Genomic DNA, 26,416 nt, shown 5'->3' on the forward strand with positions numbered 1-26,416 from the left:
CCTCCCTGTCCCTTATCTGCCCCCTGTTTGAACACATTGAATTTTGGGGACCCTCAGGAGCATTGCTGACCAAATCCTTCCTTTTTTACCTTATCAAGGCGGTTGCTCAAGCGTTTAGTGGGTTTGGAGGAAAAGCTGCAGCCAAGAATTGATTTTTTTTTTTTTTTTTTGACTCGTCTGCGACTGCTGTGAACTTTTCACCTGAAAATTTGGGATTTCTAGGGATTGGAAAAGCAAATTACACAAATTTCTTCTCTCCAGAAGTGGGGAAGAAATGGGGAGGACTGGATAAATGGAAAAATTATTGATTATCAGAGCTACAATGGGCTGCTTCTCACCAAGGGAAGCACTTTGGGGAGAAGAATGCTAAAAAAAGGGATTTGGGGAGCTTTGCAGTCATGTTTTACAGCAGAGGCTGTGCAAGCTGTCACCCTCACTGTCAGAAAGAGGCAAAAACGAAGCAGAAATGATGGGAAAAGCTGCCTTTTGGAAGGAAAAAATGCTTCATTAATCCCTGGAATCTGTTCAAAGAGTGGAACATGGAGCATCTTTTACACCAAGCGTGGTCTCACGCCTTGAGTTCTCTACCTGTTGAAAATCAAAATCTGCATTAAAATCAATTTTCTGTAATGAATGAAAATCAAAAGCTGAGGAAGAGTCTTCAGCAATTTCATTGGTAAAAAGAGGGTTTTTTTAAAAAAATAGGTATTTTTAGCATCAAAAGTGACGAAAGCAGCTTTGCCCTACTGAAAAAGAAGTTTCTTAGTGGTCACAAGAGGGACAAAAAAGGGAGGAAGGGGGATTTATTTATTTATTTATTCTAAAAATATATTTAAGAAAAAGTGTTATTAAAAATTGGGTTAATTTTTCATCAATTTCAGCACAGAAAGTGATAAAAAACATCTTCCTCCCAAGTGGTTGTAGTAGGGACCAAAATAATAAATAGGGACCAATAAATAAATAAATAACTTAGTCTAGAAATATATTTTGAAAAAAAAAAAAAGTAAAAATCAGATGGAGAAGTTGATTTTTCATAATTTTCAACACAGAAAGTGATAGAAGTATCTCTCCTCCTCCCCTCCTCCCCAGAAAAAGTGCTTTTTCAGTGATTATAACAGGGACAAAAATAAAATATCATGAACATATTTCTATCTTTTTAATTACAAAAATATTTTTTTTTAAATCACAGGTTAAAAATTGGGGATTTTTCAGTAGGAGCCACAAACCCCATTAATTCCTGATGTCCTCAGCAGGTTTTTGGGCTCAAAACTGCTGTTTTCAGCATCCCACTGAGGAGAAGGGTAAATGATGATTTAGGGGATTTCCTCTCTGGACTTCCTGTCTTTGTCCAGTCTTCAAATAAAATCTAAAAATAGGGAATTATTTTATTCAAACCAGTGGCAAGGCCCCCAGACCCCAGGAGCAGCCACCAACACCAGCAGAGGATTTCCTTCCAAAAGAGGAAAAAGCCTCAGAAATATCATCCTTGAACCCCAGAAATTTGTAATTCCAAACCCAAAAATACCATCCCTGAACCCCAGAAATGTGTAATTCCAAACCCAAAAATACCATCCCTGAACCCCAGAAATTTGTAATTCCAAACCCAAAAATGCCATCCCTGAACCCCAGAAATTTGTAATTCCAAACCCAAAAATGTCAACCCTGAACCCCAGAAATTTGTAGCCTTGCAAAAATTTCAGGGATTTTTAAAGTTTTTTTACTATTTCTTTACTATTTAAAAAATTTTGTTGTTACTTTATTAAAAAAAAAAAATCTTATTTTTTTATGTCTTTATAGCCCTTTGTCATTTCTTTGCATGTTCTATATTAAAAACTTATTTTTAAGGATATTTTGAACATAATTTAGATTTTTTTCCAACACTTTAACATCTCTTTATATTTCTACATTTTAAAGCATTTTGGATTTTTACATAATTGCAAATGTATTTTTTACATTTTTCTGTATTTTAAATACATTTTTAGCATATTTATAAAACATTTTTTGATTTTCACATCTTTGAACATATTTGTAACATTGTAAAACTTTTGTAAAACTTTACTTTTCCAATATATTTGTAAACACATTTTGAACATATTTGAAATATATTTTAACAAATTTTTAATGGTTTACATAATTATTATCATTATAACTTTTTCTTCACTTTTTTTGCTGCTTTTCAAACATAACTTTTTGTGCTTTTTATTTTCCTTTTTCAATTACCTTTTCCCTCCCTCCTGCAACTATTTTTGACCTTTTTCCATGGGAAAAAGAAACCAAACCAAGCCCCACCTGCGTTTTTTATCAAAATTTACAACTTTTACACCCAGATATTTCCTCCTATTTCCCATTTTCCCACTATCAGGAACCTGCTGCCTTTTCCCTCCCCATCTGCTCCCCTAAATGCCATTTTTGGCTCCATTTTTTTCTCTCCTCCCTATTCAGCTGCAAATCCCCCCCATCTCAGCATCCTCTCCCCTCTTTTTCCATAGATTTGGAATTATTTTTACTTATTTTTTGTTCTTTTCTTTAGTCCAAGGTGAGGTAACGGTTTCGGAGCAGCCCCAAAGGAGGCTTTTTTTTTTTTTGGGTAATAGCTCAATTAGTTGCAGACTTGGCTGGAAATATTCAACTTGGCAGGATGCAAAAAGGGCTTTGGAATCCTGGTAAATAAGTGTGATGAGGGGTGGGGAAAAAAAGGGAAAATGTTGGGGGGAAAAGCCATTTTTCCATGCATAAGTATAATTTTCCACAGAGATAATAGGGAGAAAAAAGGGGGAAAAGGGAAAAAGGATGAAGAGATATTCAGTGATGTGGTTGGATTATCCCAAAATCTGCTGCATTTTGATTTTAAATGGAAAATGGGGAGGAAAAAAGAAAAATCCCAACAGCTGGGATCAGGAGGGGAAGTGAAACCCAAATTTCCCTCATTTCTTTAGCACCAGGGAGGGGAAGAGGGACAGAAATTGAACCTGTTGGGAGAGTTGGAAATTAAATAGAGCCGAGTGAATTTGCAGGTGCTGGAGCCCAACTTTGGAGTTATGAACAATAAATGAGATTGAAAAGAAAAAAAAAAAGTGGGAAAAAAAAGCAACAGCAAAAGGTCAGGCAGGAGATATTAAAGGCAAACATTTTAAAAGTAAAAGGTGTCATGATTTTGGTCCAGCTTGGGTTTATAAAGTTTTACATATTCTTGTATAAATATACATATATATATACAGTTACACTAATTAATGACACAATTTATGTATATGAACATTTTTATATATTAGCAATCACAAATAAATGTAAAGGCACATTAGACAAATAAATAAAAAATACATATAAGTCCATTTCTGTATAAATACAGAAATAAATATATAAATGTATCAGACAAATAAATAATATATATTATTTATATCAAAACACAGGAAGAAATAAGTGTATTAGGCAAATAAATAAATTATATTTATAGTGTTTAGCAAGAACCAGAGCTTCGTTTTGCTCTGTACCTCGAGGGAGGACTGAACATTTACAGGTAAAAATAGGCAAATACTACATTTTTCACAAATTTCAGCAGAGAGGCAGGCAAACCAACCACTTTGCAACAGTTTTCCGCTGGGATTTTAGGAATGAAACCTCAGGATTTGGGTGCTGCTGGTGCCTTTGAGCCTCAGTTGTTTCAAATTCTCCCTGAAGTTTTTTTGTAATGGAATCTTGTGACCATAAAGGAAAGACTATGTTGGACCTGTCTGAAGTCTGACAATGAGTAATTCAGATTTTTTTTTTAAGTTTTAAGTGAAAACTGCCCTTAAATAGGTGTTGCCCTGTTCCAGAGGGTGGCACTTTTGGGGTGATGCTGGAAGGATGCTCAGGGATTCACAGGAGCACAGGCACAAGCACATCTCCCATCTTAAAGACTCATTTTTACCTAAAATCATTGCCATTTAAAAATAAAATAAAAAATAAATATAATAATTTAATAATGTAATAATTTAATTTAATAAAATTAAAAATAAGCACCGTGTTTGTTGTTGGGGTGATTTATTGCACAGCACATTCCCAGCAGGGCTAAAGTTGGGTGATTTGGGCATGGGCACCAAAAAAATTGGAATTTTTTTGGCTGTCTTCTCACAGCTCCGAGGTGACTCATTGCTGGGCTCGGCGAGCTGGAAGAGGCTCACCTAATTTTGGGCTAAAATTGAAAATGACTCTGTCTAGACAGTAATACCTGCTTTGAAAGAGCTCTTGGCAAACCATGGCATTGTAGCTGATTTAATCTGGGACTTCTGTGAAACATCCCTGCCTAAATTACCCCACACAATAAAGACGGTGGGAGCTTTTTCCTGTATTTCCCCCAGTGAAAAGTGGGAAAAGTGGGGGGAAATGTGGTAAAAACTAAACCTTCTCTTTCCAGGCAAAGGTGAAATGCCTGGGTATGCTGCACCCCGAACTCCCCAAATTCCGCGCAGAACGCCGCGAAACCCGTCGGGAACGCACAACAAACCTTGTTTTCATTTTATTTCATTTTATTTCACATTCTTTTTCCCCTCTCTCCTTTATTCCCTGCCCTCCCCAGATGACAGCCACAGCCCAGCAGCCCACCAAAGCCCAGCCCGTGCACCTCACCACGCCGGCGGCGGCTGCCAACGCGCCGGTGCCGGCCGCGGGCGGCGACCCCCAGGCGCAGCTGGAGGCCGACAAGAGGGCTGTCTACAGGTGAGGCAAGATAATTGCATTCATTAATGCCTTTTAATTAATGGTTTCGTTGTTGTAATGCATCAATTATTGCATTATTATGGGTTATTGCATCAGCTCGGCGATGCATTAATTAATGCATCGGTTGGCGGGTCGGTTGGTTGATGCATTCGTTATTATTATGCATTATTAATTTGGTGTTCTTCTAATGCATTAATTAATACACGGGAAGGGGGGAATTAGCAATTAGCTCCTTTTTAGCAGTAATAACCATTGATTGTAACGTGTGGTGATGGAGCTCCTTCGTGGACTTTGTTCTGCAGCATCTCTGCCCCTTCAAAATATCCAAACCTCCCCAATTTACCTTTTAGGGGCAAAGCCATGTGATTTGGGGCTGAACAAGGAGTGAAGTCACACATTAACCTGAAATGTGCAGTTCCTGCATCTGTACAGAATGTGGGCAGTGATAGGCAAGGGATGGGTGGCTCCTCCAGTCAATTTTTTTGTCAATTTGGGCATAATAATATATTATATCTTAATAGATGCAGTAATGTTATTGTATAACTACTATAAGTAATGTTTTAATTATGTAAATAGTATAATTATATAAGTAATACGTAATTATACAAGTGATATGTGATAATTTACAATATTATATGTTATAATATAACATAGAGCAACGATGTAAGAGTAACAATATTCTCATATAATTAGGACTGAAGTTTAAGGTTTAGGATTAACCTATCAATGACCAGGGCAGTGGGGGCTTGTGAACTAAAAAATTGCAGGTTAGACTTGAAGGTAATAAAATATTTGTCCTCCAGATATTCAAATATTACAAGGCTGAAAGGTCTGCAAAGGTGGATGAAAGTATGGAATAAACTCACTCTTTCCCAGGAAAACACCAAGGGTTATTCGCTGCAGGTCTCCCAGTGATGGAAATAATTTCCTCAAAGCAAAAGAAGCCATTTGAGGACAAAAATACCTTCTTTTTGCCCTTCCTTGAGGAGTTCTGCAGCGTTTGTGGGAGAAAGGAAGAAAAGAAATCCTACCCTTGGAGTTTTCACAGCCTTAATTGGAAGGTCAAAGACATGAAAAAAACACCTTGGGGGAGGTATTCCCCCTGGAAAAGTGGGGGGAAATTGTCCACTGGTTCCATGTGTGCACTTACTGCCCAAACCTGGATGCTTATGTTTGGGTACTAGCCAAAACAATCCCACAAATATATTTTTATATAAAACAAATATATCCTACTATATATTTATGCAATGCATTATATATATACATAAAATTACCCTTTTTTGCTGAATATCTCCCTATCCAGTGGTTCAAATGGGTGGTGTCTATGTCATTAGGTATCAAATGCATACAAGGATTTTTCTTAGCCCTAATAGGTCCATTTCCCTGCACCCAAAACAATGGATTTTTGTTAATTTTCAATAATTGCACCAAGGCAGAAGGCATTGGCTGTAAGCATCGGTCGATCAAGCTGGAGGGAAATTGCTGGCAAAATGTGATGGGAAATATAAAAACCCATGGACAAGTCACCCCGCCGGGTTTTATGCCCTAGTAGGGGTTTTATCACCCGTTAAAAAATAGAAAAAAGGGAAAAAAAATAAAACCTTCCCCATCCTTGTTGGTGTGGGAGCAGCTTGGCAGGGACTGGTCCAGCAGTGCCACTTCTCAGCTGCAATTTTCTCCCAGCTAAAGTGTTTTCTTGACTTTATGCAACAGCGGGGCTGGGACTTCCCAATGGATTTTGGACCAGAAAAGATGATGCTCCTGAAGGGAAATGATGCTTAAACCACCCGAGCACCACAAATTGGATTTTTCCAAGTGGGAAATGCCTGGATTTCTTTGCATTAAGTTTGGTGGGGGGTGCTTTTTTGTGTTTTTTTTTTGTTTCTTGTTTGGGATTTTTTTTGTTTTGGGTTGTTTGAGGTTTTTTTAGGGGAAAAGGAGTGGAAAAAAAAAAAAATTCCTGTTGTGACGTGCCCGCTGTGCTGCTGGCTCGGCTGAAGGTGGGAAATTAGGCCATTAGAGGAATTCATTCCTCTTTATTAGCCCGTGTCGAATCCTTTTTATTAGTGGCTGCAAACGACCTCTCTCCTGCAGGAAAATGTCAGGGCTGGTTCAGCCCTTTCATTTGGAGGATTCCCTGGCAGAAAAAAAACCCCAACTAAACAAACCAGTTTTTTTTTTTTTTTTTTTTTTTGCAAAACCGTAATCAGCAAAAGCAGATTTTTCTACCCAAAACTCTCCTTTGTGCCATAGTGATGGTTTTCCACCTCTGTAACACCCACAGTGGGGAAAATCCTCCTGATTCCCCTGTGCATCCTGGATATCCATCTATTCCCACACTGCAAATTTCACAGCAAAAAGGGGCTCCAGCTCTTAATTTTTATGCCACAACCTCCACCTGCCATGGTGGGCCGTGCTTTCCTTTGCGTGGTGTGGCCATGGAAAGGCTGGAAATGGAGAAAACAGTGGTTTGGGTTGTTTTTTCCCGTGCAAAAATGAAAAAAAAATCCCAAATTCCACAATAACTCGGCACAAAGTTCATGGCAAACCACCAAATTCCAGCACTCCTCGAGACTGCTGTCAGAGGATGCCCTTGATGCCCTCCTTTAACCCATCCTGGGGGGTCTTGGCCAAGTGGTTTCCCCTTGTATTTTTTTTTTGTCTAAATATAGATATTGTAAATTTTGATATTTTTTTGTTTGTTTAATGTTATTTTGTTTGGTGTTCATTTTATTGTTTTGTTTCATTTAATTTTATTTTTATTTATTGACGGATTTGATCGGATTGGATCCACTTTGGTTTTTCTTGTTTTTATTTTCTCTTAGGTTTTAAATTTTTTATTCTACTTTATTTTTGGCTGAAAAGCAAACCATTCTCCCCCCAGCCATGTTCCTTCCTCCTCCTTCTCCCTGCCAGCCCCAAAACCTTCCTGGGGACCCAGGGCAGTACTGCCCCCATTATCAATACTGAGGAGCACGGGGTGATGCTGGCCTTAATCCCCCCTTGGCCAATGCAACCCCTCAAAGAAAAGGGGCTCAAATTGCTCAGGGGCTGCAACCCCCTGCTCCCCTCCCCAAACCCCCATCCTTGGGGTAATTCCATACCTCCACTCCTAATTGTTGGAGCAGCTCTGGAAATGGCACCTGCTGCGGTGCCACCAGTTCATAAGTCCCAATAATTCAACCTTCCGCCTGGAATTTGCCTTTCATATCCCTTGGCTGAGCTCCAGCGGGGCTACTGAAATTATGAAATGATTTCCCCCCCTCACCACTCTCTGCTCCAGCCTCGGTGAATCTTGCATTAAACCAGGATCAGGACAGATTAAACTATAATATGCTGTGGTATTAGCGGCTGCAAATGAAGACTTAGCCACGGGGTTTAACCCCTTCGCCTGACTCCGACTCAAAAAGGCTGTCAGGGAGTGATTTGTAATCATCTTTTGGGCCATCTTTTGGAGATAAAATGGTGGAGCCAATCCCATTGTGCTTGGATAACTGGAGTGCTGTGGGAGACCATTCCTGCAGGAGCATTTTGCATTTCTGCCTGGAAAGACTCCATAAAACATTTTTGATTTGAATTGCACAGCTGGAGAGGCTCATTGAGGCTTGTCCTAAGCCGTGGTCTTCACCTCCGTATTGTCCACGTGCTTTGGTGCTGTTTGTGTATTTGCATTTTATATTGCCTCAACTTGGCTTCATCATGGGAGAGATTTGGATTTCAAGAAGAACTATAGATCTTTGTTTTCAAGACCATCTCATGGTAAGAAAGAAGTGGGATTTGACCCATCTTTGTGGACTTGTCAGAGGTGCAAAGAGACCTCTTGGTGGCAGAGCAGCCCATAACAAGGTTGGTCCATAGGATGCTGCAGGCAGGTAGAAGTCCCCATCCATCATCTCCAACCAACAGAGACATTTTGAGGTGAAATATTACCATCAGCGAGCAGGTGCTGATGCCCATCCTTGAAAGGAAAAGCCACTTGGACAGCAGATGGCTCCAGGACATCTTGACTATGTCCAAGACTTAGCCTTTTTGCCTATTTAGGAAATGCTGACTTTGGTGCAATGATGGAAAACACCAAGACATTGGATGATAGATGGATGGTTGATGGATGGATGGATGGATGGATAATGGATGGATGGATGGGTGGATGGATGGATGATGGATGGATGGATGGATGGATGGATGATGGATGGATGCATGGATGGATGGATGGGTAAAGATGGACATGGGAGTAAAACAGTGGACATTATGGGTGCTCTCCTTTGTCCTCTGCAGGCACCCGCTGTTCCCTCTGCTGACGCTGCTCTTTGAGAAGTGTGAGCAGGCGACGCAGGGCTCTGAGTGCATCACCTCGGCCAGCTTCGATGTCGACATTGAGAACTTTGTCCACCAGCAGGAGCAGGAACACAAGCCCTTCTTCAGTGACGACCCCGAGCTGGACAACCTGGTATAGGCAGCTGGGGCTTGGCAGATGATTTCTGGGGGGTGTTGAAAAGGTAGGGGGTGAGGAGCACATGAAGATTGACCACCATGTCTCTGGGCTCTGTAGTGCTGGTCATCTTGGCAAGGTTTTCCACAGACCTTTTGAGACCTTCTCCAGGTCCTTCTCTGTGACATTTTCCAGAAGATCCCCTGTAAGAACAAGCCCCCTGCCCCCTTTTGGCTCGTTGTCCCACACAACCTCCATGGGGTCAACAAGGTTCCTGAAAACAGCTGAGGTTGCTGGCTGGTTTGTGCCCCAAAACTTGCAGTCTCTGTAGGAATTACTGCTCCTCGGTGCAACGTGCAGTAGTGTCAGCATTCTTGTCTGGCACCATCTGATTTGAAGTGTCATGGCCAGCTCATGTCCTAGAAGCAGGGAAAAATGAATACTTTATGGAAAAAGTTATGGAAAAGGTCATGGATCACAACAGCTTGGAACACTTGGACAGGTTCTTGTGGATTTCCTGCCACATCAACTCAAATTTCCTATTGGATCTATTGCTGCTGGATGGTGCCTCAGAAGACTGCTTCGGTTTTCTCTTGGAAATATCCCCAGATCCCATTAATTTGTCCAGAAAGCATCCAAACATGGTCTCCATGGCAGACATGTGGGTAGACAAGTTCGTGGCACTGTTCTGATGCTCCACAAGCAGATTTTCAAGGTCTGAAGAGGGAATTCTGCAGATCTCTGATGATGCAAACAGCAAAACACCTCCCCTGAGGGGTTATGTGTCGCCTGGGACTTGTAGCAGAGAGATTTCTGTCCCAAAAAAAGAAGCAAAATCAGGAAATTCACAGGCTCCCTTTTTCCAAGTATTGCAGATATCAAGGAGGTGATTTTGAATGATGACATATCATAAAGGGAGAACTAGCAAAACTCATCTAGGTGCCAGAGCTACTGTTTTTTTTTTAAAAAAAAACAAGAGAGGGTTTCAAGGTGAAGTAAAATCCCACATGTTTGTGCCCAACTTCTACTTGTGGAGGAATGTTTTTTAACATCCCTAAACCAAAAGTCTGTGAAATACCCTCAAAAAAAATTGCAGACCAGGCAAAGACCCCCTTTTGCATATTGCTAAACCCATTTTGCAATAACTTGTAGTCAAGAACAGAAATTGCTCAGGAACAAGCAATCAAAAAAAAAAAAAAAAACCCAAAAAAACAAAACCAAAAACAAAAAAATCCCCCACAAAATCCCAATAACCTAACCAATATTTGGGATTATTTCAGTTTTTGGACTGAACAAATGCTGAGGTGCACCAACAAACCTCTATTGCACTAAATTGCATAAAAATGGGTGTAATGGTCTAGCAGGAGGAGAGAAATGGAGCCAGGTGAAGAAAAAAAATCTAAAATTTTGGGAAAGGAAAACTGTTTCTTTACATATAAAGATGAAACAACACCAGCAAATAATCAATGCAGGAAATGTATCCACACTCTTACAATGTATCCACTATTTTCAGGTTTTGTGAGGTTTCTAAAAAAAACCCCACAACACACCAATCATGGTTTTTAGGCATATTCTGAAGCAACTCTTGCTGCCAAGGTAAATTTGGCCATGGGCAGTTGGATTGATCCCATGTATGACCTTACAGCACCTGATACATTCATATTCATATATTTCTATATGTTACTATGTCTTTCTGTATATCTATATCTCTGTTTATCTGGGTTTGCCCTAGTTGTAGTACATAGCTGGATGTATATTTTGTATCCAATACCCAGAACTCCACCAAAAAAGGGGAGCCATGCACCTTGGCGTAGGTAACCTGCATCAAGACTGAGGAGATGGTTGATATCATGCTGGAGAAGCACGTTCCTGTTGGTGGCAGGCACTGGTTGAAGGGAATTTTGGGTTAAAAAGACTTGCAGTGCTCAAAACTCAACATTACAATCTGCTCTTGAGCTGACACTTTTCCCCTATTTATATTATCCTTTTTTCTATTGTTGGTGTTTTTTGGGTTTTGTTTTTTCTTTTTTATTAACGCCGCCCATTTGCCAGAAATTGGTGATGGCACAGCAGGGCTGAAAAGGCCGGTGGCATTAGCTATCATTAGAATAAGAGTCATGTATTCCTCGCTGCCAAGATGCACATAATTAGAAATTAGAAAAAGGTCAGATCTCACCATTATCAACTCAATCAGCTGCCGAGTGCCACACAGTCAATTAATTCAGCATCTGTATTTTTTACAACCCCGCGCACGTACGCCATCGGACTGTAACTCTTTATCCGGACAGATATACGACGCAGCGGAGCAGGGACATAAAATGAGACCCTAAGCAAATGAGCTGAGATAATTGAGAGATTTATTTTTTTACATATATGTGTCAGGTCTTCTTGCCTTTGCCCTTGAATATTGACTTTCATGGCCGGTGAGCCCTGGGAGGATGCGGAAATCCTGGGCACGACACCTCCACCTTGTGCTTTGCCTGTGTCAGCTGGGGAGGAGGGAAAAAAAAACCCAGAAAAAAAAAGAAAAAAGAAAAAAAAGAAGCTAAATAAAAGATTTTTCCAGCCTCAACCTATCATCCCTGTTGTTCGCCAACCAAAAATTCACTTTCTCTCTTGTGGAGCTGCCACTGGAGTTTGGCCCTGGATTTTTCAGGGTGTTTCCCAGCCATGGCAACTTGCAGTTTGTAAAGATGACCACTAAAATTTGCAAGTTAAAAACACTCTTTGAAATGCAAAGACGCTTTGTTACATAAAACCGGATTTATTGCCCCGGAGTGAATAGCTGAAATTTTATATATTATGCAAGATTTCAAACAGCGGCTGTAAAACTTAAGGTTTCAGCTCGGTGAGAGGAATGTTTTATGTGTAAATTTTTTAAGGTTTATGGGGTACGTTTTAATGAGGCCCAGGCTTTGCACCAGCAACAGCTCACGGCTGAGTTGCAGCCCCGTAATCTTGTTAGAAGAAGTGGCCTCCAGAGAATAACCAAACACTTTTCAACAACGAGGGGTTTGGCTTGTACTCTTTTTTTGGGGCACGGGGAGAAATTCCCATGAAGACAATGGTGAATTTGGTGAATTTTTTCCCCTTGGATCTCAGGGTTATGATTGATGGGCAAGAAAAGGAATGCAGATATGCAGAGGGATGGGCTCTGGGATGGGTTTTAGGCAAAAATATTCATTTCTTGTGTGTGTTGAGAGAGGAAATTATCTCATTCTGCTGTAGGGGATCAGTTCTGTGATAGATTTGGGGGGAAAATATTGATTTTAACTTTGTGCCCTTGCGTAGATGGTGAAGGCGATCCAGGTGCTGCGCATCCACCTCCTGGAGCTGGAGAAGGTCAATGAGTTGTGCAAGGACTTTTGCAACCGCTACATCACCTGCCTCAAAACCAAGATGCACAGTGACAACCTACTCAGGAACGACCTGGGGGGGCCCTACTCCCCCAACCCCTCCTCCATCAGCCTCCACCCCCAGGTAATGCCCTAAAATTCCTCTCTGATAACCATTGTGGCACATGGGCCAACGGGGAGATGCCAACAAGGTTTCAGACTTGCTCTACAAGAGCTGTGGCCTCCTGAAAAGTCATCCTCAAGAATTAAAAAAAAAATCCTGTGCCTTGCTCATAGCGTGCAATAAATGATGTTGTGGTGGCTTTTTCCCTTTTATTTTAAATTATTTTATGTCCTTTTTTTCATGGGTTGGCCGAGCTGCAACCCCAATGTTTGTGGCTCTGCAAGAGAGAGTGAAGGACTCCTAAACTCGAATGTTGCAGCAATTAAACGTGAGGGCAAGGGAGCTGTGCAAGTGTGTAGGCATACAAACAAGAAAGTCACATTTTTTAATGAAAAATGCTATTTATTGGCAGGAAGGAGAGAAACATCAGGATTTTCTCTACTGCTTCTGTCTCACTTTTTGTTTTAAGGCAGCTCAAAGGATTTTTGGGTCTCAGGTAACCCTTTCTGGCTTCACTGCTCCCTTTTGTGTCTGAGCAGATCTTGCAGTTCTCCACCAGCATGATCAACATTCCCTTTCTTCTTCTTTTGCATAATTTGGATTTCAGCTGGGAGAAGACAATTGGAGTCTCAAGGGTAGTGGAAGAGTACAAGGAAATGCCTGAGAACTGCAGAAATTTCACCTGAAGTAGCCAAAAGAAGTTGAACCTTGGTGGCTTTTGGGGCAAAATAAGGGACTGTAACTCAATATTCAGAAAAGAAGCTGCCCATGAGTTGGGGTCTTCATGTGCATCTGCAGTGCAGGGAATAAATCTTGGCTGGTTGCATCCCAAAAACTTGATGCTAGATTGTGTTCCCCTAGGGCATTTCTCTCTCACAGGCCCTTGGTTTTTGGGGTAGAAAAATGGAATTTAGGGTTGCACAATCCCACCAGAAATAACTGCAGTGAACCCAAAATAACCTAGGCAGCTCCTGAAGCTCCCCCTAAAAAGGAGGCAGGTGGTGGGGCCTTCTTAGGGCTTTTGGGGCATTTTTAAGGTGGTGGAAAGGGAAAAAAATATCATTTTTTGCAGCTCAGCTCCAGGTGCTGCAGAGTTTGAAGCTCCCAACATGATGAGGGAAAAGCCCCCCAGAAAAGTTCAGTTTCTTATTTAGGTTCCCTGGAAGCACCAAACCACTTAATCATTGATCTAAGAAACCCCATCCTCACTCTATATTCTAATAATCTCTAGAAATAGACTTATTATCCCTTCGCTGCTTTATGGAAGCATTCCTTATGATCAAAATTAGCAAGACACTTGCATAAAAGAGAACAATAATTGCTCAACGAGCATCTCGTTTGTAATTTATTAGTTTCTATTATTGTGCATTGCCATGGCAACAGCTCACATCCCGGGTGATGAGAGAGATGTTAGATATGAGCCGACAAAGCTCCCGGTCCCAGCAAATGGAGATGCACGTTTTTTATCAGTAATTTTCATGAAAATAATAAGTGAGGGAGTTAATGAGATGGAAAGCCGTCCTGTGGCTATTGTGAATTTTTTCCCCCTCCTTCCTTTTTTTTTTTTTTTTTTTTTAAAGTGTTGATCTAATTAGAATGCATCGGTCAGGAAAAGTAATGAGGATTTAGTGTCTCACAAAGAGGTGGGGATCATATCAGAAAATTAGCACAAGTCTTTGGAAAATAATCAGGCCCATGGAGAGGTACCAAGCGCTCCTGATTCCTGGAAACCCAGAGCTGCTGCCATTTCCCTTCTGGGCCAGACTTGAAAGTTGAGGAATTCAAGTGAGGATTTGGAGGCCGTTGTGAAATAAATGGGAACACACCCAGGAAAGACCCAGCTGGAGGGGAAATGCTGGCTCAGCCCCTGAGGGATTTTCAGCAGGTGGAGCTGAAGCATTCACAGAGATGGCCCATGACAGAGCCACCATCTCATCTGGTCATGGGATAAGGATGACAGGGCACTGACAACACAATGGCAAATATTTTCCAACTACACCATGTCAAGTGCTTGAGTGCTTCAACTCATTGAGTATACTTGAGTTTGCATGGATAAAAAAGGGTGAAAATACTCCATATCCATCAGTTGAGTTTTAGAGGCTAAGGATGCTCCAGAGAGCTGAAAAATCATTGGATTGGTGTTTAAAAAATGGCAAGTGGGATCATTTCTCTAATTTTCAGCCTGTTGATTTCATGCTGAGGGGACATGTGAGAGCAAATAGGCCATTCATTCAGGATTTTAAAAGTCTAAATAATGAAATGTAATTAGTATCAATGAAGGAGGTTTCTCAGCAAATAGGTTTTCTTAGGGTTTGGAAGGAGCGTCTATCATTTTGTGTTGAGATACACCAAGTTTGTCATGAAAGTGAAATATTTCAGGTTTTGGCTAAGTTTTTTACCACAGGACATGTTTAAAAAATTATGGACACAGAATAACAAGGATATCAAACAAAACTGGGAAAACAATGTCTGGACTTGTTAAAATGTCATCTCAGGACAATCTGTTGGATTTTCCTGGTGTGTCCAAAAAGGATGGTCCTTCTCCTGCTGCTATTTCTGCTTTCTAAGATGGAAATGCAAGAATTTTTGGAGATGCAAAATGCCTGAGATGATGGGAAGATGAGAGAACACTCAGACAAGGTGTTTTGAGTGTTGCTGAAATCTTCTCACGTAGCCAGGTCCGGAGATGATTCCCGTCTTGCCCAAATTTGGCTGACAAGTTCCCATGTGATGAGTTTTCTCTGAACTTTCATTACCTTACAAAGATTTTTGTACCCTCTTTTCTCCATTGCTTCCTTGTTTTGTACTTTGCTTTGTCTTGTGATTGAGTCGTTGCCTCTTCGTCCTGCAAGTCCACCAAGCAATCAATTCCTCTTCTATTTTTGTTGGTTGCTTTTCACTTGGCTTCATTCTTCTACCTCAGGCCCTCACCGGGCCCTTTTAGCTCCCACCTTTTATTTAATGAGCATTTTTTTAGCTTTTTCTGACCAGGATGGGAGAGGTGAGGTCCTTCTTTTGTGGAAGAGGGAGGAAACCAATTTAAATCAATGTTTAATTTCAACTTTCTTTGACATCCTCATTGTTCTTCACTTGCAAGAAAAAAAGAGTTGCAAAACCAATCACATTGGGAAGCACAGCACTGCCAGGGATGCTTAAATGGAATCAAATTTTGGTTTTTTGAGCTCTCATTTCAGATTGGCAGTGTTTGAATGGGCATTTTCTGGACAGCATTTCTTCTTCTCAGAAAACTTCTCCACAGAATCACAGAATGGGGTGGGTCAGAAGGGACCTTGAAGCCCATCTTGCTCCAACACCCTGCCAAGGGCAGGGACACCTTCCAGTGGCCCAAGCTGCTGGTGGCAGGAGGTGGGCAGTTGGTTTGGTGGGACTCAATGCAGTGCTTCTCTACATAGATCTTAACTCATCCAAGTTTGCCCTGTGATCAGCCCTGGATTTCCCTTTATTGACAGCCAACTTTTTTCTCATCTCCAGGCACCCATCCATTCACAAAGGAGCCTTATGAATTATCTTACGTGGCTTTGAGTTTGGCCAGCTCTTTCTTGGCAAACCCATGGGTTTCTTTTCTTTCCTCCAACTAATCCCAGTTTCCCCCAGCACAAGTAGTTTTCAGAGTTAGGATGAGACAGACATTTTGACATGAAGTGTACCACCCAAAAATTAATATCTGTGTTATAAAGCACAAGGGCAAGGACAGCAGCTCAAGTAGCACTGAATTTTAGCACTTTCTTACAATTTGGCAGTTGGACATTTTCCTTATTGTAAGAAAGTGGGTTTTTTGTGTCATATCCCAGATATTTTTCTTCATTGAATTGACTTTTAATTGGGAGAAATCTTGTTTTGCTGTTGATCAGTGCTGAGATGTGGGCCTGCAGAGACACCTAGTGATGCATTTGTTTCCACACTCAGATTTCAAAATTGCCAAAAGCATTTCAGCTTGAGGGTGGTGCAACACCAGCACACGGTGCCCAGAGCAGCTGTGGCTGCCCCTGGATCCCTGGAATGTCCAAGGCCAGGCTGGACCTTGGGTCTTGGAGTAGCCTGGGACAGTGGAAGGTGTCCGTGCCATGGCAGGGGGTGGAGCAAGATGAGCTTTAAGGTCCCTTCCAACCCAAACCATTCTGTGAATCTATGAATTTCCTTGAGTCTCAAAATATAAAATATATAAAATATTTTCCACTGCAGCAAAACTGCCAAGCCTAACAGAATTTGGCTGACATTTGCAATCTGAGGCAATCGGTATGCAAAATATATTTTTTCAAATCTTCTTGGAGATATCTCTCTATATTTATTTGAAGGTGGAGCCTCCACTTCCATTGGGTCACTTTGGTTTCACAGTTCTGTTGCAGAAAGACCATTAATTCCTTTAATAGCTCTTTCTAATAATTACCAGTATTCTGCCTTTTTGGACACCAGTGAGATGGTGTTTTGGGAGAGTTTTCCTCTACACCACAAAAAAAAGGTAATTTTTTTCATCACAAAATACTGTTGAAAATGGCTTTGACCACTGTATGTGAAAACAGCAGTTCCTGTTTTCTGATATTCCAAATGGCTTTTTCCCAATGCAGTTCCAAAAATTGTCTTCTGGATGCCTTCTTTAGGAAGAATCATGGAAAAACAAGGCAGGGGAGGAAAGCTAGAGGTATTCAAGCTGCTCCAAGCTTCTGGTTGCACCTGGCCATACCCAGCTGCTTTCTGGTGTTCTCCTGGACCACATTTGGTTTTTTATGAATATTTCCACCGTGTTTATCAGCTGAATCCTTTGCCAGGGCCAAATCCAAGAGTGTGCAAAAGAGACTGATTTTTGCTCTCTATATCCTGAGAGATATTAATTTCTCAAACTGAAAACTACATCCCCCAGAAGACTGGAGGTGGGGAAGGAATACTAAAAAAAGTACAAGTATTATACAGTCATATTTGCATTTTTAAAATTAATTCAGCTGTGGAAAGGAATGTCTGGGAAGCGAATGAAAAAATCACAGCAATTGCAGCAAAATTTCCAGATAAGAAAAATAACAAAAGTAACTTGTGGCAGAGGCATTGGGCCCAGCATTTTGGAATTGGCATCACAGGAAGGGAAAGTGCCATAAGGGGGTTTCAAAAGCAAAAGCATGACATTTATTGAGAATGATGGCACAGGCAAAGCAGTGGTGATTGTTGGGGGAGAAGTTACATGAGTGTGATGGGGAGAAGGGGAAAAAAAGGAACAGATCTCGGGTTTTCCCCCCAGCAATGGGAAATGCATTGAAGGGGACACAGAGCACCCCAACAGCCAGGTCTTGATGTGACATGGATGGGTTTGGTGCACTCAGAGTCCTGCTCTGGAGTTCTGTCACCTGGAGAAAGGGAGATGCAGCTTTTCCCACCCTGATCACATTTTCTCGGTTGGCTTTTCCAGTGTCATTGCACATTACTAATCCAGGGAAGTTCTCTTTTCTTAACCCAAATGATAGGATTCTTGAAGAAATGCATCAAAATGGAGGGAAAATTAATTAAAAGGTGAAAAAAAATCCCTGTTGTTGACATTATGTTCAACACTTTGAGAACCAGCTGGACACCAGGGAAGTGATGCAGAATGGGAATGTCAGTAGAAAAAGGGACAAAAAAAATAAGTGCAGTTTTATTTCCATTCCAGTTGGGTGAATTAGAGAGATGTAATTATCTTTGGTTTATTTTACAATGATAATTTTATCAGTATTACAAATATTATTTGCAAAATCCTGCCCATGTGGAAGCTTGGAGTGCATTGCCCTGTATTCCCCCTGCAGCCTCAGTTGTGGGACTCCTCCCTTCCCAAAACATCACATTAAATACTCAAGTAGTCATTTGAATACTAAAATAAATAATCAAATAATCATCCTATTTGGGGTCTTTTGGTGTAGCTCCAGAGATGGGCCTTAAAGTAAAATTACAGCTTTTGGTTCCAAAAATTGCCCATTTTTGCAAGAAATTAGCTTAAAGCTGCAAGGAATTATATCAATTTGGTTATATTATTATTAACTTTATTATTTTACTCTAAGGTAAACCATGGTGCTCACCCTGAATTTGAGCAAAGGTTGCGTCATCCAGTCCCAGTCAAAGCACCAAAAAAAAGAGAAATGTTTAGGAAGAAAAACAGAAAATAAATTCCTTTTGGTCCCTCATGATCTTTTTTTCCCTTTCATATTTTTTTAACGGAAAACAGTGACTGCACAAAGAAAACAAGCGTGGTGAAGATGCTAAATGGGGGCTTTGCAGAGCATAAACCCTTACTTTTCCATCTTTTTTTTTTTTGTGCACTTACAACAAGCCGAAAAATTTCCTGCGAGTTTTCCCTGTCGAACCAGAAAAAAAAAAACAACTTAGGGAGGACAAAAAAATAAAACTTTCCACGAGTTTTCCCTGTCGAACCAGAAAAAAAAAAAAAAATTTAGGGGGGACAAAAAAAATAAAACTTTCCCGCTAAAATGCACGGGTTTGGTGTTTTCTTTTGTGCAGGAGATGCTGCAGAGCTCTCCAGCAGCGCTGCCGCCGGCCTCCAACCCTCCGGCGGGCATCGTGGTGCCCGCGGCCGCGCTGCCCCCCGGCAACCTGGCCATGGGCACCGGCAGCAGCTCGCCCGCCGTGCCAGGTAGGCAGCAGGGCAGGGGCTGGGCAGGGGGGGCTCGGCGGGTTTGGTGCCCCCACACGTGTTCTTTGCCACAGGTGGAGCCTTGTACCAGCCCGTGACCATGGTGACGTCGCAGGGCCAGGTGCTTGCCCAAGCCATCACCCCCGGAGCCCTGCAGATCCCCAGCGCCCAGGTAAGGCCTGCCCTGCTCCAGCTCTGCACTGCAACACACCCCATTCCTCCATCCCTTCAGTCCTTGGAGCGCCTTACATTTTTAATTAGCAAGAAACGTTGATTAAAGCCGTCTGCCAGGTGCCTTTGGGGTGCCTGACAAATTATAGCAGTGACCTGAGAAGTTGTAACAATGCTTATATTGTTGTTGTAAAATGTTACAACATATAATAATAATGTGCATAATATTATTTAGTGCAATATATAACATGTAACAACATCTGTTATTTGTAATGTGTGATAGAACATGGGATTTTATTCTGTATCTTTTACTATATGTGTATATATACATATATATATATATATACTGTGCATTGTACATATTGCATATTCTATACTCTATATTAATAATTATAGATAGGATAGGATAGGATAGGATACAATAGGATAGGATAGGATAGGATATTATATAGATAAATATTATTGCTGGTATTGCTGGTATTATTGCTGATATGTATATTGATAGATATTATTGCTGATATATATATTAATAGATATGCTGATATAATATAGATCTGGGATCACTGGCATTGCCTGTCCAGCACAGCAATCATGGCACTCATGGGAAAGGCTCATTTTTAGGTCTTCCTTTCTGAATTTGGGGATATTTTTCAGCCATTTGCTCTGGTTTTATTCTTCTTTTTTCCTGATATTGCAGTGAGTTATGCAATGATCCCTGCGTTCTTGCAGTGAGACAATGATTTGGAGCAGAGCTGGATTTATTAGCACAGCTTGTCCGTGAGCTCTTCCCAACCCCAGGAATTTCTTAAAAAAAAAAAAAAACAAAAAAACATCAATTTCTGTGACACTGCTTCCTGGGGGAAGAGCAGCAGAAATTCACCCCCATTATTCCTGAAATGCCCCATTTTATTTGCAGGACCCTCTTATAAAACGAAACAAACAGCATTGCCGTCTCCCTGTCAGGTTTTTTTTTTCACCTGTGCAAAGCTTAAAAATTTCCTTTCTATAATATCTCTCCATTGCAGGTTTAAATCTTGCAGCAAAACCCTCTGTGGTGGGAAAAACATGTGCACAGGGAATATTGGGGTAGGGAGAGAGCCTGGACAAGCACCTTCGGATGCTCTTCCTGTGCCACTGGCATGATTTATTCAGCTGGAGCCCAGGGGAATCACAGGGACCTGCTGGCCTGATGTTTAATTCATCCAGGAGAAGTGTTTTGATGAAGACTTGAGGAAAAAAAAAATCCCTTTTTAACTCAAGTGCTTAGATTTCAGTTTGGTTCCTGAATCCTCATTAAAACTTCTCTTGCAGCAAGATGTTTCTTTTTCATTTCTGGGGGGCAAAAAAGCAAATTTTGGCTCAATGGGCATCTCCCTCCTTGTGGTAGAAATCAGCTGAGTGAGGAATATGGGTTTGCAAGGGATTGGTGAGTGGCAGGGGTTTTTTTAACTTTCAGTTGAGAAAATAATCTTTTTATGAGGTTTGGGGTTTTTTTTTACTTTATTTTTTCAGGTAAAAGTGTTTTCTTCCTAAAGCACACATTGAAATTGGCCATGGTGTTGTCACTACACTCCCCAACAGTGCCATTACCCCTTGTAAAGCATTGACAAAAAAAAAATTGAGATAAAAAATACACCTTCTGTGAGAAAATCTGCATTTATGCAGATTTGGTGGAGCAGGAAATGGGTTTTGGACACTCCTGAAGTGCCAGGTTTTTTTCACTCATCCCACTCCCATTTTGGGTTGGTTTTGCTCATTTTTTGGGTTGCCCATCACCATTTTCATGCAATTCTCTCCCCATTCCTTTTGCCCTGGCAGGTGAACCTGGATCTCACCTCCCTCCTTGATGGTGAGGACAAGAAGTCCAAGAACAAGCGGGGCGTCCTGCCCAAACACGCCACCAACATCATGCGCTCATGGCTCTTCCAGCATCTCATGGTGAGCACCTCGGCCACCAAAACACCCTGGAACGTGGGGAAAAAAGGACAAAAAGTCCAGAAATTCTCAAATCCAGGTGGTGGTCTGTCTGAATTTGTGCTTGGAGGTGCGAAGTGGTTTGTATTTTGGGAATTACCATTGTCACTGCAGGTGGGAAAAAAATATTCCCTTAATGCAAGAAACACGCAAATCTAGAAGGGGACTCCTGTGATTTTTTTGAAGATGGATAATTGAGGGTTTTTTTGCAGTTAACAGCTTCAAAATATCCTTTTCTAGCAAGCTGGAATGTGAGAGCTGCTCACAGGTAGGGTTGTAGCACATCAGCCACCAGTCAAAACACAGAATTGCAAAGTCACCCTGTTTTGGGGGATTGAAGATGGAAGATGGAGGGAGCTTAGATGCAAACTGGATATTTTTGTGCATGAAGAGTTCTCTTTCATCAGCAGGGCTGGGAGAAGGGCAAAAAGCCAAAAATCCCACATTTTTTCCTGCATAATTCAGCCAAGAAATCACTTGGAAACTGGTTGCAAAGGCTGGCTCTCCAGGAAGAGAGTGGTGGGAGATCCCTAAGGCATCAGTAACAGCTCCAAGAAACAACTTGTGGAAAAATCAGCCAGGACATGAAGCAGCAGCAGGATGGGAACTTCCCAGCCTTTTTTTTTTAATGGAAAATTCTGGATTTGTTGCAATGAGGACAAGAGAGTTGCTGTGTCATGCATCTCCCGTGTTTCTAGAGGGCACAACTGCAGATTTGGACTTTAAAGACCAGAAACTGCAAAGCAATTTTCTGCCAAGTGCTAGGAGAACCCCAGTTAGTTTAAGATTTTCAAAACAGAACAGAAAAACCAGAAAAAAATTCTTCTGCTGGATGGTTGGACCTTTGTTCACAGCCTGGTCCTTGTGGTCAGAAGAAATTTGGGCTTCCTCATGAGATTTCTCCATCTGGTGTCAGAGATCATGTGGTTTTTAACCAAAAATGCTCATCATTTTACTGGAAGTTTTGGAGCACTAGCAGGAGGAAAGAATGCTGGAAATAATACACCAAAAAATGGGATATTTCTGCCCCAAAATTGCCATTTTTAACCACTGAGGCCCCAGTGGGAAGTGAATCTTCAGTGTGCACTGACTTTGGGTGGTGTTGTCAAGGAAATCACGGTTTTGGGGGCTAACAGCTGAAAAACAAGCCATGATAATTGTCACTGGTTTGGGGCTCCAAAACGTGGCATATGGGGCTGCTTTGATAATGATTTAATTTCTGGGGTTGGAAAAGAGCATTTTAGCACAGTTGGTTGCTGAAGCCTTCAGTGCTGGTGGTTCCCAATGCAGATGTTTCAGGGTATTTCATTGGTGCCTCTGAAAATAAAGCAGCAAAAAGCTGCTTTTGAAGCACAAATCTCATGTTTACCAACAACCATCACTGGAAAATTGCTAGAGTTAAAAAAACTCCAAGAACATTTTTCTTCAAGGAAAGCATTTGATGGAAAGCCTTGGAAAAGCCCCACGTGCACCCAAGGAAATCTTGATGCTCTTGGATGCCACCCTTCAATCTTGCATTCAGCAAATGCAAGAAGCCACCAAATTCAGGGTGGGGGGAAAAAAAAGGAAGTTTTCATTATTTTTCACTCAGGGATGACATCTTGCATACAGGGATGCAATCTTGCTACCCCATCTCTCTTTTTTTCCAGCACCCCTACCCCACAGAGGACGAGAAGAGGCAAATTGCTGCCCAAACCAACCTGACCCTATTGCAAGTCAACAACTGGTGAGCAGATGCTGGTGGCCCACTCAGTCATTTTGCTGGCTTTAGGACCTTTTTCACCCTGTTTTGGTGCTGTTTAATGCTTTTAGGGGGGTAACTTGGTTGGTTAAGGCTGATTCCTGGGGTGTCCTGCACCGGGCCAGGAGCTGGACTCAATGATCCTGGTGAGTCCTTCCAACTCAGCATATCCTGTGATTTTGGGATTCTGGGATTTCTGGGAGATGAGTTCAGTGGTGTTTAGTGTCAGCACTGGTTTGCAAGGTCTCAGTGCCCTCTCCTGGCAAATCCAATGTGCAGCATTCTCCCAACTCAGCAGCAAAAAATAATGCAGAGCTATAAAGTGCCTCAGGCAAATTAAAAAAAAAAAAAACAACAAAACCAACCAGCTTTTTGAACCACGAAGCTGCTTTCTTAAAGTCCTATTATTATATTGCAACCCATTGATTTGCCGTAACGTTGTTTTAACTCGGTGTTGGTGTAACAACTCTTACTCACTGCAGTGCTCTCTCTTTCCCATGGGAAGGTTCATAAACGCCCGGCGGCGCATCCTGCAGCCCATGCTGGACGCCAGCAACCCGGACCCAGCCCCCAAAGCCAAGAAAATCAAATCCCAGCACCGGCCCACGCAGCGGTTCTGGCCCAACTCCATCGCCGCCGGCGTCCTGCAGCAGCAGGGGGGCAATGCAGGGACAAATCCTGATGGTAAGGACAAGCCCCAGTGGGCTTCCAGGAAGGAGTGGCCATGCATTAATTATGGCCTTGATTGGTAATTTCTAGAGGGCTTTATTGAGCTGTGGGGAAACACAAGAGGTCCATGCAAGAAGGTCCTTGCAGTTGTCCACCAGGATGATGATCACCCACTGTGGGGCACAGCTTGGGTCATCTCCTGAGGAGCTGGGAAGGGAGGGAGGGAAAGGAGACATGGAGAGATGGAGATGAGAAGATAGATTGAGACAAAATGGGAAGAGAGAAGATGAAGAGAAAATAGATGATGAAAATGAAGAGAAGAATAGAGAAGGTGATGATGATGAAGAGAGATGATGAACAAAGAACAGATGAGGAAGAGAGAAGATGAAGAGAAGGTGAAGAGAGCAGAAATGAACATACACCAGATGAGATGAAGAGAAGGAAAGGTAGGACTTGAAAGAAGATGAAGAGAAGATCTGCCAAACCAATTTGGGCAGCTGTTTGCTCAGAACTAAGATTTCTTGTTATTTAATGATGCATTAGCTAAAAACATTAAGGATTGGACCTTGGGGTGTGACTGCAGTAGGTGGGATACCCTATGGGTGAAGCTCTCCAAGCTTTTCACTTGAGTTTTTCTTCCTTTATGCACTTCTTTTGTCCTTTCTGTGTTAGCTGGGGAGTCCTTATTTCTGTGCTTTTAATTCCAGGCTCGCTCAGCATGGACAACCTCCAGCCCCTCTCATCAGCCACTGCCACCATGGCCATGCAGCAGGCGATGCTGGCAGCCCACGACGACTCCCTGGATGGCACCGAGGAAGAGGAGGAGGATGAGGAGGACGAGGACGAGATGGAGGAGGAGGAGGAAGAGGAGGAAGAGCTGGAGGAAGAGCCTGGTGGCCTCCCAGCAGCACCTGGTGCTGACCTTGGTTTGGACCACAGTGACTCACTGGAATAGCTCCTCCTGCACCCTCCCAAATCATTAACAGCACCAGATACAAAATGCCCCCTGAAATGCAAAAAAAATAAAGGCAAGGAGAAGAAATTGGTGAGAAAAAAGCAAACTGGCAGCGCTGGCAGAGGCCCTGGCTGCCCCCAGGAGCGCGGGGACCACCACGGCAGCGCGCGGGAGCGAAGGACACGCGTTTACAAGGCACATATTGTGGCCAGATTAATCTTTTATTTCAGGTTTTATTTTTCTTTTTCCCTTCATTTTTTGGTAAGCAAAAGCATTTTGAGGGAAAGTTGTTTTCCCCACGTGACGCTCGGATGCTGGTGGGCAGTGGTGGGTGGGCCACTGTGTCCATCCCTTGGATTTCTTGGTGCAAAGAAAAGCCAAACCAACCCCAGGACTTGATGCTTTTTGGATTTTTTACCCCCAGAAAGGTCATTCACAGGCATAAACACTGGCATGGAGGGGGAAGAAAAACAATCAGCGAGTGCAAATTCTGCCATATCCAAGGAGGGTTTGGTGCTCAGCTCATGGGATTGCCCAAACCTCCCAACTTTGGCCCCGATGCTGAGGCTGCTTGGTGACTCTGGACACAACTTTCTGGAAAAGGGAGGAAATTCCTCCAAATCCTTTAATTTATGTGCTAAAACCTCTGCTAAATCTGGAAAAAAAAAACCAACTCAGCCCATTCTCGTCCTTAAGGGCTGAGATTGGAGGCAGAGTTGGGGCAAAGGCTGCCGGAAGTAAAACTTTTCCAAAGGCATTTTGGCACAGAGTTAGTTAAAAATGGGGAAAAATTGGTTTAAAAAATGCAGGATTTCACCCAAAATTGAATGGCGATATGCAAGACTCGCCTGGGTGGAAGGAAATTAAGTATTGTTGCTTAAAAGATGATTTCTCCCTGGTATTGTCCCTCCACGTGGCAAATGGTGGAGCTTTAGCCCCATGGGGGAGGGCAGCTGCCAAAAACCCTGTATTTTGGGTTTTTTTATTTTAAATGCTAGCAAAAAGGTGTATTTGCCTTAAAATGTGGCATGGGAGGAAATGCAAAAGCAAACCAGGGTAAAAATAAAGGAATTGTCTTCTGCAGGTTCCTGCTCTAAATGTGAGATTCTAGGAGAAGGATCATTTTCTTGGAGGCTTTTTGCCCATATTGTGCTTTTTTTTTCCTGGCTCTTGAAGAGTTGCCAAAAGAACCTGAACAAGAGCTGGGATAAAAAAACCAAGTGATGCAATGGGCAGAAATGCCTATTTTTGGATACTGATCTGGCGTGAATGTAATCTGTAATTTCATAAAGGATTCATTGTAATTTAGTATTAATTCCTGGCCATTTATTATAAAGTGCTACAAGATGAGGGGTCGCACCTGTATTTTCTTGGCAGCTTCTTCCTTTGAGTGGAGAAGACCCAAAATGCAGGAATAACCCCCCAAAAGGGGCAAAACTCCCCTCATAAAATTAATTTACCCCCAAAATGGGTGGGTGGATCCAAATTGGTAATTGAGTGGTGTGGAGAAAATTGAATTTATACTTCCAAAACTGATGGTCCACCAAAAATGAAAATTTTTCCCCTCAGACAAGCTCCAATGAGATTTTGCCCACTAATGAAAGATGCACACCCCAAAATGAGCTGTTCTCTCCAAAAATGAGTGATTGTCCCCCAGAAGCTCCCCCAAAGTGTTCCAGACAACCCCAAAATGAG

General features: G+C 41.9%; 1 protein-coding gene across 7 annotated transcripts in view; it reads left to right on the forward strand.

Annotated features, from left to right (window-relative positions):
• Window positions 1-26,071, forward strand: part of PKNOX2 (PBX/knotted 1 homeobox 2) — a 93,129-nt gene extending 67,058 nt beyond the window's left edge. For all 7 annotated transcript variants that reach the window (XM_041480601.1, XM_041480606.1, XM_041480604.1 and 4 more), the window contains 9 exons: window positions 4,556-4,695; window positions 8,971-9,142; window positions 12,416-12,604; window positions 19,079-19,211; window positions 19,286-19,383; window positions 21,201-21,320; window positions 23,006-23,082; window positions 23,603-23,781; window positions 24,474-26,071. In XM_041480601.1, the coding sequence (XP_041336535.1) occupies window positions 4,556-4,695; window positions 8,971-9,142; window positions 12,416-12,604; window positions 19,079-19,211; window positions 19,286-19,383; window positions 21,201-21,320; window positions 23,006-23,082; window positions 23,603-23,781; window positions 24,474-24,721 (1,356 nt within the window). In that variant the 3' untranslated portion in view covers window positions 24,722-26,071. The remainder of the gene's footprint in view (window positions 1-4,555; window positions 4,696-8,970; window positions 9,143-12,415; window positions 12,605-19,078; window positions 19,212-19,285; window positions 19,384-21,200; window positions 21,321-23,005; window positions 23,083-23,602; window positions 23,782-24,473) is intronic.
• Window positions 26,072-26,416: the final 345 nt, after the last annotated feature.

The sequence above is a fragment of the Pyrgilauda ruficollis genome, unplaced genomic scaffold (genome assembly GCF_017590135.1).
Source record: "Pyrgilauda ruficollis isolate IOZ18807 unplaced genomic scaffold, ASM1759013v1 scaffold52, whole genome shotgun sequence".
Taxonomy (NCBI): domain Eukaryota; kingdom Metazoa; phylum Chordata; class Aves; order Passeriformes; family Passeridae; genus Pyrgilauda; species Pyrgilauda ruficollis.